The sequence below is a fragment of the Polypterus senegalus genome, chromosome 4 (genome assembly GCF_016835505.1).
Source record: "Polypterus senegalus isolate Bchr_013 chromosome 4, ASM1683550v1, whole genome shotgun sequence".
Taxonomy (NCBI): Eukaryota; Metazoa; Chordata; class Cladistia; order Polypteriformes; family Polypteridae; genus Polypterus; species Polypterus senegalus.
This window is the reverse complement of record NC_053157.1, coordinates 52,235,374-52,252,214: the sequence shown is the minus strand read 5'-3', so window position 1 is coordinate 52,252,214 and position 16,841 is coordinate 52,235,374. Positions and strand designations below refer to the sequence as shown.

The 16,841-nt window shown below is 35.5% G+C and overlaps 1 protein-coding gene across 3 annotated transcripts in view; it reads left to right on the top strand.

Moving 5' to 3' along the window:
- The window catches only part of st8sia5 (ST8 alpha-N-acetyl-neuraminide alpha-2,8-sialyltransferase 5), a 157,161-nt gene that overhangs the window by 125,236 nt on the left and 15,084 nt on the right, over nucleotides 1-16,841 (top strand). For 2 of the 3 annotated variants that reach the window (XM_039750624.1, XM_039750625.1), the window contains one exon: nucleotides 4,892-16,192. The exons of the other annotated variant lie outside the window; for it this stretch is intronic. In XM_039750624.1, the coding sequence (XP_039606558.1) occupies nucleotides 4,892-5,102 (211 nt within the window). In that variant the 3' untranslated portion in view covers nucleotides 5,103-16,192. Of the gene's footprint in view, nucleotides 1-4,891; nucleotides 16,193-16,841 lie in introns of those variants that run through there. 3 annotated transcript variants of the gene reach the window in all.

Here is a 16,841-nt window from a genome sequence, read left to right as displayed (position 1 = left end):
AGATAAGCATTGAAATTATGACCTAGGCAATAAAAGCAAATTATAAAGTAAACATATTATAATGCTGAAAAAGATGAAGTTCAAGCCAAGCCACACAAGAGACTTTCTTTGTATAAGAAGTATAGCACAAATACTCAATTTTTAATTTATGCCACTTAGCTTATGTTTAAAATTGACTATTTTAAAACTGAGCTTAGATCTGCAGGTACAGTAGCACTGTCTAAAGACAGCATCAGCAGTTGGGAGATAAAGTAAAAACGTGAAGTGGGTGCATATTTTTTAATGTCCAATTTCTGTGTTGTAAAACTTTGTGCTGGTCGAGTCAATGCAAAAAAATGTACTTAGTTGCCACTTGAACAGACATTTTATATGAAAACTGCCAGTAAAATACAAAAATCAAACTTCCTAAATTCATTCACTAAGTAATTTTGACATGATACTAGATAGCTGTTTTGGGGGGCGTTTTTCAAAAACAAAACAAGAAATAAAAGTAAAAAAAAAAAAAAAAAAGTAATTTTATTAATAATTTAATTCATGGAAATTTCTAAGCTTCTCAAGAAAATGTGTCATTTTTTAAAAACTGATTTTTAGTGCACTGAGTGAGTTTGGAAATGTGTTCATCTGTAACAGATCACATGATTAAGATGTTATGTATTCCAAAGAGATATCCTATAAAAAGCACATGAAGCAGAGCCATGTTCTCGTGATTCCCTAAGCAGAGTTTATGTTGTCACCATGTTCATTATTTTGGATTCATTTAAAAGGTCATTGTTTGCTTATGCATGTACAGTTTGTTGAAAAAGTAATCAGCCCTAAAGATATTTTCACATTTTTCAAGCTGATCTACAAAATGGTGTACATCTTGCCAAATCAAAAGAAACAAATTGAAAATCTTAATTTCCTAAAAAAGAAAAAGCAAACATTAAAAGTACACATGCCAGTTTCTTCATAGACGAAAAGGTTTGATAATGGACCAGGAAATTCAAGGAGAATTGGCCAAATCAAAATCAGAAGTAATGGCAAAGTCTAGGTACAAAAAAAAATTAAAGAGAAACAAACTACTAGTCTTTTTGATTTTACCCATAAACTCAGATAATAAATAGAGTGACACTGGTTTAAATACTGATGCAAAATATCACGACTTTCAGGGATTACCTCCTCATGTCACAGTAAAGGTCAACCAAAATGGTGGCGCCTATTAAACAAATAGGTGTTGCAGAAGAATAATTATATTAAAACAGTCAATGTAATAAAGTCTAATAAAAAGAGGTTTATTAAAAACAATAATACACTGAATGTCCAATGGTTTGTGAATGGCTAGGAGTCCTAAAGCATGTAAGTCTCAAAAACACTTCCAAAAATGCCCATTATAAGGGGATTTGCCATCAAACCCCAGCTAGTAATGAGGGCAAACACAGGATCTTAATAAATACAAAGTGTATTTTCATAAAAAAATGGTCTGTCACACAATGAAGCTCTGAAGTGCACAATCAGCATAACAGTCAAACAAAAGTCCTAATACAAAATTCCAAGAATAGTCAAAATACAGAGCAAGGTCAAAAATCCAATAGATCACTAAGCACACAGAATTTCACAAAAAACACAATAATTCATTTCTCAGCATATTTGAAATGAACATCCAGGAACTATGGAAAAACCTTTGGATTTATAGGGTAGAGAGCAGATCTTAGCAGTGATGAGCAGGTTGCCAGTGCTTCTTGTGGGGACCCACACAAAACACATGGCACATAGCAAAGGCATGGAAAACAAAACAGACAAAAAACAAGAATAACATTAACTTACCTCAATTACTCAAAGTGGAACAAAAAGACATAAAACAAGTCCTTGAATCCCAGCCAGTGGAGGAACCCTGGTTGAAATATAACAGTAATCACCTAAACATCACCCCTATTTGAGCTTGTTGGACACCCAATTCTAAAATGGAAAACATTAATGTGGATTTGCCCCTCCCTGTGCAGATATAACAGCCTCCATTCTTCTGGTAAGGCTTTCTGCAAGATTTTGGTGTGCATTCAGCCAAAATAGGATTTGCAAAATACAGTTGTTGAATGGGAAGACTTGACTCACAATTGGTGTTCCAGTTCAGTTATTGGTGTTCAATGAAGTTGAGATAAGGGTTCAGTGCAGGACATTCGAATTCCTCCTTGTCTTTAAGGGGCACAGTCAACCTAGAACAGAAAAGGGTCTGCCCTAGACTGTTACCATAAAATTGGAAGTGCACAGTTGTGTAAAATTCCTTTGTATGCAATAACATTAGCAGTAGCCTTCCCTGAAAAACAAGGGGCCTAGCCCAAACCCCAAAAAATAGCCCAACACCATTATCCCTCCTCCACCAAACTTTGCATTAGGCACTGTGTAGTCCAGAAAGTAGTGTTCCCCTGGTATCTGCCAAAGTGATCAGACAGTGAAGTGTGATTTATCACTCCTGAGAACATGTCCTCACTGATCCAGAGTCTCATAGTGGTAAGCTTTATATCATAATAGCCGATGCTTGACATCTAGCATAGTGATCTTAGCCATGTGTACAGCTGCTCGGCTATGGAAACTCATTTCATGAAGCTCCCGATGCATAGTTCTTGTGCTGATGCAGTTTCTAGAGACAGTTTGGATTTCCGTTGTGGGTGATAAAACAGAGGATAGGCAATTTTTTTGTGATATGTGCTTCGGTATTTGGATGGCCCATTTTTGAGAGTTTGCGTGGTTTAGCACTTTGTGGCTCAGCTGTTGTTGTTCCAAGATCTTTCCACTTCACAACAGTAGCACTTACAGTTGACTGGGGTGAATCTGGAAGACCAGAAATATCATGTACTGACTCGTGTCAAATTTGGCATTCTATGACTTTGCCATGTTTAAAGTCACTGAGCTCTTCAGTATGGCCTACTCAACTGTCAATGTTTGTCAATGGAGGCTGCATGTCTATGTGCTTTATTTTACGCACCTCTTAACAATGGGTGCGACTGAAACACCTAAACTCAATAATTTGGAGATGTATGCATACTTTTGGATATACTTCGTGTTTCAAAATATAGAATACATCTATGGCACGCATATACAAAAAATGTATTACACTCAGGAAAATTTAATAAGGATACACAATTATAACAATGTCCTTTGTAAATAAAAGGCTAACTTTGTGTAGTGTATTACATTACCAACCTTGGTGGGGATGATAGTAGGTAGATCAGATTTTCTTAATTAATTTTTGAGAATAAGTAAGCCCTCCATCACTACAGTCTAACAATATAGTAGAGATTTTGCTCAAAGCAAACCAAAATGAAGGCAAGCAAAGAGAATTCAAAGTAAGTCAGAGATGTAATTATAGAGATGAACAGATCTGCCGAAGAGTTCAAGACCATCTCAAAGTTAGAAGGATTACTGTGATACTGTTTGTCATTTTTACTTTTACTGTGATTGAAGAAGATGTCAGGACTCAACAGCCTTCAATGGCCTTTATGGAAAACTACCAAAGTTGATGCCCTGGATGAACAAAAAAAATAATAACATGTCCTTGCCTGTTAAGAATTTGCAAAATGTCACTTTGAAAATACAGTAAGAATTTGGTAGAAGTTCTTGAGGTCAAATGAGACTAAAGTAGAACTTTTGGGCTTGAACACTAAGTGCTATTTGTGGTGAAAATATAATGATGAACATCAGCCAGGTAACACTATCCGCACTGTAAAATGTGGCAGTGGCAGCATCATATTATGGAGATATGTTTCAGCAGCTGAAAATGGCAATCTGGACAGGATTGATGGTTTCTGGAAGAGAACCTGCTTCCTTCTGCCAGAAATGTTAATATTGTAGGAAGTTTGTTTTTCAACAGAACAAACACCCAAAGTATACTGGTAGTCCAACAATGGAGTGGCTTAAAATGAAAAAAAATGATGTCCTTGAGTGGCCAGTCAAAGTTATGACCTTAGGCCCATTAAATATCTATGGTGAGGCCTAGAAATTATTGTCATCCGCCACTTCCCAACTGACATGGAACAGCCAACACAATTTTGCAAGGAGGAACAGATGAACCTTGGTCCATCGTATTGTGTAAAATTAAAAGAGACCTATCCGAAAAGACTACTTGCTATAATAGCTGCAGGAAGTTTTTCAACTAAGCACTGAACCTTAGATGGAGATTTAAATAATTACAAAATTGTTGACACTCCAGTTTTTGCAATTATATTTTTCTTGTGATTTATATATTTTTTTTGTCACTACTGTGAAAAATACTGGCCATTCCCAGTCAAATTGATCAAAATTCCACAGTGTGACAATCATTTTTATGAAAAAAGTGTTGGGGGCTGAGTACTTTTCAAGGTGCACTGTAAGGGTTCAGTGGTTTTGTACTTTCCCATTCTGTTTTATATTCAAAGCACATGTAAGCAGCACTCTGAGAACGTCTTCGGTAAAGAGTTACATGTACAAAAAAAAAAAATTGCAGTAAAAGTACAAGATTTTATAATATCCTAATAGAATTGCTAAAAAATGTAAAACATAAGAGTAAGTTGCATTTAATTAGAAGCTCCTGCCTATTCAGACTCAGCCCATATAACACACTTAACTTACTGCATGCTTTTGTTAGTTTCATAGAAGTCGCCAGATATTTAAATGTGTTTATGCAGAATTCAGTTCAACTGAGCTCTCGAGTGTTTCTTTTTTAGCATGTTTTCTAGAAATGAGAGAATGAGTCCATATACTAGATTGCTCAAAAAACAATTGATCATGTTGGAATAACAAAAAAGTACAGTTCTTACTTATTTTCAAAACATTTTTTTTTTGTTTGTTATCACTGGTACCATCTATAAACTTGAATGAGGTAGGATCTCAGTTTGCCCTAAATAAGGAAAATTAATCCTTTTATCTATCCATTTTTTAGCTCTACTTATGGGGGCCAAAGCCTATTCCAGCAGACTCAGGTGGCAAGCAGGAACCAATCCTGGACAGGTTGGCTGATTAGTTTGTTTAATTTCAGCACAATACATTATTGTTATAGCATTAAATCACTGGAATTTACTTTTGTGACTCTTATAATAAAAACTGCACAAATATATGTAACACAAATGTTACACCAGCGCAAATTCACATAAAAGCACAGGGCAACATCTCACAATCATATGCCACAGTCATCCATCCATTTCTCATATCTACTTAGTTCACTGGAGTCAATCCTGGTAGCATCAGGTGCAAGGCAAGACCCAGTCCTGTACATACAGTAAACTTACTGCAGGACTCAAGATAAACATATATATTTTTTAAACATACTGCTAATATAGTACATTAAAAAACAGCAATTTCTTTATCGTAAACTAAAAAGTTCAAATCTTATACAATCTTTTGGTATGTTCTGTGAAGAGGTGAATCTGTTCAGGTTTTTCACCTCAATGACTGAATGGAAGGGGTCAGTTGACACCTTATGAATTTTATTTTGGAGCAGATAATGGCAACAAAAGAAGAGTCACAGCCAAAGACCTCAGATGCTGTCCTCTTGCCTGTTGTTTTCTGCTGAATCTGGAATGCCATATTAAACTTAAGTTTTGTTCTTCTGTAGCTCTTTTCTAAACACTCTGTCACTGTGTGTATTATATAGTTTTCTTTTTAGCGATTCCCCAGAAAATTGTTTGTGTTTTATGAGATTAAATTTATTGCCACAGTTTATTTTTTCTAAATATTTGTATATATTTTTATGCACTCAATGAGGCCTACCATGAACAAGCATGGCTTGAGCTACGCCGTATGTTCTATACTGTAAATACTTCTAGAGATACAAGCCATTACAGGAGAAGCCTTCATCATTTTTCTGAGGTAGAATCAAGTTGCGTTGTGTATATCAGAATTACTGTAGATCTCTATGCAGTAGGTTGCCATTAACTGTGCTTCAAACATTTTGATCTTTCTTTCCCAACAAGGATAGTATTGAGCAAGGCATCCATTTTGCCATATAAATCTGCCTGCCAGGAGGAAACTAGGACTTTAAAAAGCACACTCCCAAATCTTTTTAATAATTGTGAAGCACAGTTGTTTTACCTTTTTCCATTTTAAGCACTCAGATTTAGTTTTAAAATGAATCTTGTATAATTTGATACTAAGAAAATGTTTGTGTACACTTTGTATGTATTCTAGCAACGGTAGCAGATAAGCAAGAACTGTAAATGTCAAAAGCTCATCTCCAACAGAGTGGAATTAGCAACTCCACCTTTGCATTTTATTGCTGTAGCTCTGATCAGGAAGGATTCCAGAGGAATGAGAGAGTCTGCCCCTCACTCAGTATACTTGTAAAATGTCAGAAGAGATTCAGAAGCTACACATTTTATAAACGGATTATACCATATATCATCACTTGACAGAGTATTTTTTTTGCAGTCGCCTGGGTGGCAGTTTATTTAGTCTGGCAGCAGTGAGGGTTAGAAAAGCTTAGGGAAATGTGACTGCAATCTGTAAACTATAAACAATAGCCAGTAAACTTTTTATTCAGTTCTTTAAAGTGTATACACAAATTTGAAGCTAATTTTATGGCTTTAAATTGTACAACTGTGCTTTTGTAGGAATATATTTTTTATTTGGAAAGTGCATATCATCTTGGAATTTGTGGATTGCTGTAGCTGGCTCTTATATAAATGCTAAAGAATATCAGTAAGACTTTAACATCATATAAAGCTATGTCTGGATGAGTCTTAAAATATCTGATTTCAGTTTTCATGGACTGAATTAATCAAAATGTTTTCATTTTTAATAGTCAGTTGTGTGCTTCAAGTATTTTTTCGCTGTAATGTATACAAGTGAGAAAGACAATCTTCAAAATATCAGTATGACTTCAAAATCTGTGCACTCCTCAAAAGAAATTTCACCACCCGTTCAAGAATTCAGCTGACAGACCACTTTCAAGGAACAAGAATGTCTGACTGGAATGGAGAGCCTGTAAGAAAGGTCATTTAAGTGTAAACATCATCCTGTCTGTCATCAGCATTTGTAATTCTAATAAATGACGTGATATTTGAAAGTTATGGAGTTAAAAATGAGATTACCTTTATATGGCAAAAGGTAAAGTATGCTGAGCAGAAACCATCCACACAGCCCACTGATAAAAACAGATATGCATTTGTACATTTTACTGTTAAGAATCTATGGATCAGTTGATCCATAACAGTGTTGTGTAAATAACAAAATAGAGTATGAATGTCTAGCTTTCAATTTTATGATGTTTGCATAAATCACTGCACAGAACACAAAATCCAGAGGAGAAATGTGCAGTTTTATTAGTGAAATAGCTTACTGGGTGGTCACTTCTGTACGTCATCGACAGTGTCGTGATGTAATGGTTGATGTGTTCTTGCTGTATTAAGAACATTCAAAAAAGATGGATTTTCTGTCTTTGTAATCCTGAAATATATGTAAGAGCTTCTGATGTGTTGTCACAATATTGTGTCCCTGTTTCTTCACATGTTGTGTCATGTCACACCATTTTCTTTCAGAACTTATCCTTTTCAAATTTCCTGTCAGGTTTTCCCCAATATCTCACAAAAAATCTGTTGCTGCAAGATATCAGAATCTGCACAGTCGTGTCCCCTCTTCTCCAATGGGGATCTTATGCATTCTGAGGACTAACACGTCAAAAAAGACTGGTGGTTCTGACTTCCTTATATGAAATTGTGGATTGTTTTGATACTGAGGATGTGTTCTAGAGTTTGTTTGATGTGCCAATAGTGTGTTTCATGTCTAATTAATATAACATTGCTGATAATCTTATAAAAAGTCAAGTCTGTGTGGATGGGTAGATTGAGGCTTTTTGTATCAAACTCATGATTTGCTGAGTTTTCATGGGTGTTCTTTTTTCCTTTTCATTTGTTTTACTTTTTACACTGTTTCCTTTATCTGTTATACTGTTTCTACTAATGTTAAAATATTGCTAGCTTTATTTATATATTGTAATGAATTTCTTTTTGAGGATCAATTGTGCTTGTCTATTTAATCATTCTTTTCAATTTGCAAAATATTGCACTGTGCTATTCTATACTAATTTTACATTTTCTTTAACTACTTAAAACATTTTTCTCCATGCAGTGCCAATGACATCACATGCTATTTCAGTACCGCACAAAAACTTTAATATAATATCTTACAGATATATCTGATTACATGTGAAAAGCACTTAGCATATCTGTTCATTAAATCAAGGAAGCCTAAATTAATATTTTGTTTGGGTTGCAAAGAAGGTACATGAGAGAAGGTGATCATCAGTTGGCTTTACACCATAGGAACCACGTTATGTGAACTATTCCATAACATACGTAATTATTTGCTGCTCTGATGCTGATCTGTTAGGTCATAAAATAGGTCATTACGATAGCAATTGACGAGGAGAAGATTATGGTGGGATAGGGTGCAAAGCAAAAAAGGAATTAGCTTTTGATTAAATGAGCCATTCATTCCATACCTGTGTAGGGAATGGAGCTGTGAACTACCAAAGAGTACATACAAATCTGGTATTTAGTGGTGGAAAGAAATTTTGACTTTAAAATAATATAATTCCAGTAGTACTTTACTCAGCTTAATGGTGAATGTTAAAATCTTTCTAAGTTACACTAATGTTTTTTCAGGCATGAATTTAACTCTTTTTCTCATCCAGCTATCTATTTTAAACCCATTTAATCCAGAAATCAAGAAGCCAGGGCCTTTACTGGCAGCATTCAATACAAGTCAAGAACCAAACTTGAATAGACTGCCAATCTATTGTATGGCACACTGACGCATACATCCACTCTACGCATACAGGAATAAAATATGTTTTATGTCGGAAAATAAATTAAAGAATAATAAATGTTCTACTTACATAAATATGCAGACCACTTAGTGAAGGCACCAGTAACTTCAGTGACAGCTTTACTGTAAATATCTTTGGCACATACAGTATCTAGTCTTTGCCCCCTGTTTGAGGTGACTTTGGTCTCTTCTTCTTGGCACCTTTTCTCTAGCTCTCAATTTCTTGTCCTTCACTTTGAATTCCAAGTTGTGCCACAGAATCTTGGCTAGGACTTCGGTCAGAACTTACAAAGGTTTTCTCAAAGAGATTTGCTGTTTTATTTATAGGTATGTATATTTAAAGGTTCAGTTTCTGGGCCACTGTAATTTAGTTTTGATCCTCTGCATCTTTCTTTCTTTCTTTCTTTCTTTCCAAACCAACACAGGTTGCACTAAAGTTCACACACATGCCACGGCCCAATTTCAAATTAACAATTGACAAGATATGGATCTGCTTGTGATGAAATAGAAGAAGATGCTTGAGAGCCCAAAATAATTTCATGCAGACACATGTTATGATAATGTATACTGAATGTGGGTCCCTTGAGCTTTGAAGCAGCAGTGATAAATGGTTCATAACCACATTGATTACTGATGTGTATTTTAGTTTTAATTTACATGTGTATAACATCTTTATCTGGTTAAGTACATTCTGAAGGCACATTAGTGTACAGCTTGGCCATCATTTTCATGATTTCAAAAACAAGCATAATGTAAGCTTGGGATAATTCCCCACCATTTTGTAATGTATCCTTAGCACTTTTGCAAAATCACTATGTTGCCAGTAGTAATTAACATCAAGTTATCATTCTGAAATTTCCTAATGGGGTAGTAGCAGCCACATGAGTCATACTTCAAGCATTACAAATGGCATGCAGACCCCCGAAAACTCTATGCCAACATCCCCTCAACATTTAAGATCAAAGTATCATCCCTGGTTTCAGTTGTACAGTTGTTAGTCCACTGGGACAATAGCAGTTCACAACTTTCAAGATTAGAGTTCTCACTTATGTTTTTGAAGTTTTATCTAACATTTTTTAGAGCCCCATGTCTAACAAGGCTAGGTATATTCAGTGTAAAACATAAAGACGAAAATGCTGTGTATGTGTAAAGTTAGATAAGACAAAGAACTCATTAAATTCTTGCAACATAAATAATACAATCCATCCATCTTCAAAACATGTTTATCATAATCAAATATAATGTTTTGTAGCATCCAGTAAATAAAGAAGTTTTTACCAGGTCTATTTTTAAACTGTAAAACCTATTTTTCTTTACATATGAAATGAATATTATTTAACAATCAAGTGGGAGGCTTACTAAGGCTGCATCCATTTTTCCTGTCAAGACAAGCAGGATATCTTCTTTTTCAGCTACTGAAAAATAGCAGCTGCAATTCCTGGAGAGTTGCTCTGTGCAATTATACTGATAACACAGCAGAGGAGAAAAAAGGCTGATAATGTGGCCTTCTGGCATTCATGGTTTGAATCTCAGCATGCAGGTTTGCCTTAAAGCAGTCCTGCTGTTATGTACCAAGCCAAGAACAAAAAAAGACATTTTTCACTGAAATCACTAAGACTAGCACTCTTTCCTTCTACTAATGTATGGCATGACTCAAAGACTTGCAACTTTAGTTTGAAATCACATGAATCCAAGATGCCTAATACTAAGTGATAATGTATATTTAACATTTTTTGTTATTTGGTTTAAGTATTTCAGTCTGTAAATGAAGTCGCCAGTTATTTCATATAGCTCTGTCTAAAATATTAACCTTTTCAAGGCACTGTAAACAGTAAACATGATCTAAATACATTATAAGTTATAATAGATATTACATATAATAAATATTATATTCTATAATATAATGTATTACAATGTATTATTTTCTCTTTCTTTGTTAAAGTTGTAATTATATCCGAATTGTCAAAAATATGTCAGTCTACTTGTCGTACACTTAATAAGTAAATCCTTTGACTTAGTTCCTCCCACTTAAATCTTTTTTTAATGTTGACATGGATTTCATGTATTTTAGGGTTTATAGGTTATTAGTGTTGTGCCATGATCAGTGAGTATTACTACCTACCTAAAAAGCTGCTGCCTTGTGGGATTTCCACAGCAAAACAGGGAATATTCAGTTGTGGTGTGTAAAACCCACCTGGATACACTGAACAGCTCCAACTGATACTTCACAAGGTGAGTCCTTTTGTTTGTAGTTGGGCTGTGAACCAATTATTGAGATTAGAATTTAAATCTATTAATTGCTTATTTACATATCAGCATTAATAATTCCTGGTGACTACTTTGTTGCCGTAAGTTACAAGTATACCTTTAACATATTATTTTCACAATAAATAATTACATTTTCATACACTATTATGTTCTCAAATATTGCTAAGTTCAGTTTTAATTAACCACTGGAAAATATCCTGTAATGGTTTGTGGCCCCTTAATTTTATATTTTAAAGAGAATTGACTTTTTCTTTCTTTTGTTCATGGAGCTTTCCTGTAGATCAGGTCAGATATACATTTCACATCATATTTTAACTGGTGCCACTTGATGATTGATCATTTTATTGTATAAGTGGCTACATTCCAATGGGGCCCTGTTAAGAGTACTGAGACATATAGCAGATATTGAGAGAGTCTGGCAGATAATTTTTAAGACAAGGACTTGTGTCCCAAAGCATAGCAAAATGGTTAATATCAGTTTGTCCAACAGCAGCTACGATGAATAAGGAACACAGGTGTTTTGGTCCTTGCAAACATCTTTCTGATGTCTCATGCTTTACATACCACAAAAGACTAGAAAAAAGGAATTGCAGCTGAACTCGCCATACCTGTAAAGCCTTCACACAGATACCAGCTCCTTAGACAGCACATTCAGCAAAAGGGCAAAGCTTGCCATACTTTGGAGATGTGAAATTGACTTGGAAAGTCATCTGATTTGACATGCACTGTGACGGGTCAGCAACCGTAGCCATCAAGTTTGACATCCCCTTTAACTATAAATCGTGTAATGTGACATCAGCTTTAATAACAGTTGCAATCAGCTTTATTGTATACAATGCCTTCATATAGTAAAACTTGACTAGTGTTGAACTGCAATATAGTTGTTTCTGCATATGTTTTTGCAACTGACAGATACTGTAGGTATCTTGACGAAGCAAGTCGGAGATAGCAGATGAATTGCCAGCACCCTCAGAATTTATTTGCATATTTTCCTTGAGTACACTCTCACAGATATCAGTTCAAGTCAGTTTGTGATTCAGTGGAATGTGCCTTGCATCTAGTGCTGCCAGCTTGACAAAAGACTGCAATGAACAGGAAAATGCAGCTATGAAAATGGATAGCAAATTCTCAGAGATCCAGTAAACCAATGCCATAGAAACCATTAGACATATATAAGCAAAAGACCTCTGTGTGTGTGTGTGTGTGTGTGTGTGTGTGTGTGTGTGTGGAGCAGTCCGCTTTGCTCACGCTTAACCACAGTTAGTAGATGGCTCATGCATATACTTTAAATACATTTTTTCAGCACATGCATGTAACTCGCTTCTCACTACGAAAGACCTGTGTGCACAAACGCCACTGCGCAACAACGACATTGTGCTAATGACACAGATGAAGAGACACAACATCAAAATGAAGCAATCGCTGCAGCTCAACAACATGCAAGTTAAACACCTCAGCAATAGAGGGCAAGGCTTGAAGTTTTCACTAAAAACATTATCTATCTGAAAGTTATTTTCTCAAGACAAAATTTTACAGGACGCGTATGCCAGTGATACGGCCATGATATGGTATCGCTAGTGTCTTCTTACAAAAGTGGGTCCACGTGCTCTGCACGGGGTAATTCTTAAGAGTTAGCTAACACTTCTCCTAGTTATAGTAAAACTGCTAGAGAGTGTTTGGGTTGTTTTTTGTCCCAAAGATCACACATAGCTAGTCTAGAATATAATGTACAGTATGCTAATATGTTAGAAAACCTTCAAGCATACATTAATGTTTAGAAAACTCTTTTTGCATGTTTTATGAGACCCTTTGGCAAACAGTAAATTAATTATTCAGCCAGCTGCAGTACTCTTCATAATTTGCTGTACAAAAAGTCCTTCCATTAAGCCTGCTTTTAATCCATTTCAGCAGAAGCTGCAAGGTAGGAGCCGGTACTAGACAGAGCTCACATTCATGCACACACCTGCTATCCCTCACACCAGATAAATTTAGAGTTATATTGATATTCTTCATGATAACAGGAGATCATCCAAACAAAGCTTGATAAATCCTATTAACCTGGATTCCAGAAAATGACACTGAGTTGAGATTTGACGGACCCTAAAGTTCTATTGTCCACTACACTACTTGGTGAATTATGCCATGTTTATGTAAGTTGTGGTTTCATACAGTATCCTACCAATAGCCTGTAGTGCTTGTATGAACCTGCAGAATACTAAATGTGATTTTGTGAATATCAGTAAACGTCATTTTAAACGTGGTGTTTATTCAAGCCGGCATTAAAGATACTTTTTGTAAGCTTCTGTTTCAGCGGAGCTCCCAACTGAGCCAATTAGTTATTAACAAGTAATAGACACAGCCCCATGCGGTTTAAGCTCCACGTGGCCTTTTTAAAGTCAGCCTCTGTTTTGTTTTTCTTTTTTTTTGTAACTGACGCTCAATTACTTTCTCACCTGACTGCTACTGCTCGGTGGTAATAATTGGTGAGAATCAGTCGGAGTTTATTTTTAAAAAACATATTGGTACTGCATAAGATGTTTGCCACATTTCATTTTGTGCTATATGCAATGCTATGTGTATTAAGAAGGCACACCTTTACTTTTCAGACCTAAATAAGTCACTGGAATTTTGTTTTTCGTTCCAGCTGCTTTCCATTATTCAGTTGTGCACTTGATCAACAGTGAAAATTAGCATTTAAACAAGATGGATGAAAGATAGATGGCCCCTGAATTTTTTCTTTGGCATTCCCAACTTTTAACATTTTTCCTTTCCAGTCATACTTCTTACAGAGATTCATCCGTTCTTGTTTACATCTGCTTAATCTAGTTATGGGTTACAGGAGACTACAGTAGATGAGAGGCGAGTCTTAAATCATAGGTGACGTTTCAGTGGTGTTTATGATTTATTCTTAAGATAAACATTTTGCTCAATTTTGTTGCTGCAGTAAGAAGACCTAAGTGGATACTTTAGGTTTGCTTGTTATAAGACAGTGACAGTTAAAGAGGGTAGGATTCTGATGAACCTTTGGCATTCAATAAACCATAAACATTTAATAAAAATGCCCCACCCAACATTTGAAGCACCTTCCAACACTAAGCAAGAGAGAAAGAATGGAAGAAAGATAGCAGTAATGGCCATTAGGTGAGCCAAAGATGATAATAAAGATCAGCAGCCAAATACTAAAAGTGTGTTTGAATTGTTCATTGCAATACAAATGTAGTTTTCTCAGTTTCCATTTGTACAGCAGTAGAGTAGGTGAACAAAATAACACAACAAGCAAGTATTGTTTTTTTGAAACTGTGGTGTTTGAAACCCTTTGACATTCACCTATGTCACTGTGACCCCACAAATCAATTTGATCTCATCTCTCATCAGGTCCACTTAAATAGATAAGCTTGGTACTTAGCAACTTCTTCTTCCTGTCACTGAGGAGATACGGCGGGATTCTTTTAAACACAATTCTGGAAGGTTTCTGGTTTCACAGCAGTGGTCATCCGGAGCACTTCTGAGTCATACAGAAACCAGGGCAGTCTTCCTTGACAGCACCCTCTTGTAGCACCCATGGACCCTGGCAGGGCTGTTCTTCTAAACTCCAATTCCCATGCAAACCTGTGGGAGTCCTAACAGGGACCAGCATGGAGGGACACTGCCACCCATTGTTTGGGGTTTATTTGCCCAGTCCATCCACTAGCTTTTTACCCTGACTGGGATAAGGCTTTCTAGCCATCATAGCCAGGTTGCCGCTCCTTCCGTGCTTCCGTACCCAGCTGGGTATGGGATTTCCCTTCATTCCAGTCAGGGTGCCAGTTCATCATTAGGGCAGAGGTTCCCAAACTCAATCCTGGGGATCCACAGTGGCTTCAGATTTTTATTCCACCCAGTTTCGCAATTAGTGGGTAATTTTTACCTCTCATTTAATTACCTGGTTTGTTTGTGTTTTGTTTTTCTCTTCTCTTACTCTGTATTCAGAAAAGCATAGCAGTGTGATTTTTACATTTATAAGACATTCAGAAATATTCATATTTTTGCTGTAGCTTTAAATGCTTAACAGTCTATTGCCGCTTTCCGATCTAATTTGCCCTTTATCTCTGAAGTTTGCTGCGTTAATTATATCCTTAAAATGACAATAACGAAAAAGGAGGACATCTGGGCAAACAGCACTGTTTGCCAACAGACTACAACTACTTCTGCATCAGGTCCTCTACTGCATTCATTGGTTTATTTTGGGTTAAATAATCAGAATGCCTGGTAAAGCAAAATGAAAATCATCATGAGGATCAAAGTATTAAAAACCAACTTTAAAAAAAAAAACAAAACAAAACACTAGATTACGTAACATACATAAATTCTTGGTACACAAATTTTTATGTTCATCCCAAAACATAGAAACTGGGCAATAATTGCTTACGTAATTAGGCTAGGAGTCCAATTAAAATCAGAAATCGGTTGGTACAAAACCTGCAGCCACAGGGGATCCCCATGACTGAGATTGGGAACCACTGCCTTATGGCATTTACAATGTAAGTACTGCCTTTGAGTTATTAGCCATATATTATGCTATATGTTACATTTTTGGCAGATTCACATGAGTTTTCTCCTTATATTTTACTATTAAATATGGATAAGCTTAACTCCACTTAAAAGCGAAGTTTTTCAAATATGTTCTTGATGATGTCCTGTATCCTTCATACTCTACATGTAATCCAAAAGCACATAGGGTCTGGACACATATTACATCGTCAGATTAGCATGGAGACAACATTTAATATGTATATGCGCTCTTTATATTTGTTTAACAGTTGATAACTTTTGCCTCCATGCATTTACAGAACAATACTTATTTAGAATATGAAAACATTTTATCATTGATTTTTCAAAACTTAAAACCAGTGGTGATTATTTTGGTACAAAAAGCCTTGATTATTTCTTCAGATCTACCCAACAGTACATTTACTTTTTATTTTCAGCAGTGTGTACTGTGTGTTCTGTTATTTCAATAAATAATGTGTGTAGAGTGTGTCTGTCTGTAAGTATCTAACATTGTAACATCTTTGTACTGATATTTATGTAGGAGAGGTAATCATGTACTTTCTCTATGTAAATATCACATGGTGTAATATTTAAAGCAATAAATAGAGATCATTGAAGAAATTCAGTGTCAATCTTTTTTATTTGTGTATTTTACACACTACAGTATATGATGAATAAAAGTTTGTGATGTTAAGTATTTAACATTTGTCTATTTCTGGTTAGAACATTAAGGGAAAATATGCACATTGCAAACATAATTGTGTAAAAATAATATTCATTGTTTATACATTCATTTATTTTTTATTTATCATTTTCATTTTCAAATCACTGACAGGTAAAGTGAATATCATTGATTATCTTGTTACAATGGCACCTGTCAAGGGGTGGGATATGTTAGGCATCAAGTTAATAGTCAGTTCTTGAAGGTGATGTTTTGGATGCAGGAAAAAACTTTTGCTGGAAGAATTAACATTATTAAAATGAATATCCTCCCTAAGCTTCTCATTTTATTCCAAAATATCCCAATATACATCAATAAATCATTTTTTAAGAAATTAGATTCAGCCATAACCACATTTATTTGGAATTCAAGACATCCACGTAGCCAAAGAGCGACCCTACAAAGGCCGAAGATGGCATGGCTCTACCTAACTTTCAGTTTTACTACTGGGCAGCAAACATACAACAAATTAAAACCTGGACATTGACACAAATAGATGAATATATACAGGCTTGGTCTTCAATAGAAATAAAATCCTGCAGTACTTCTT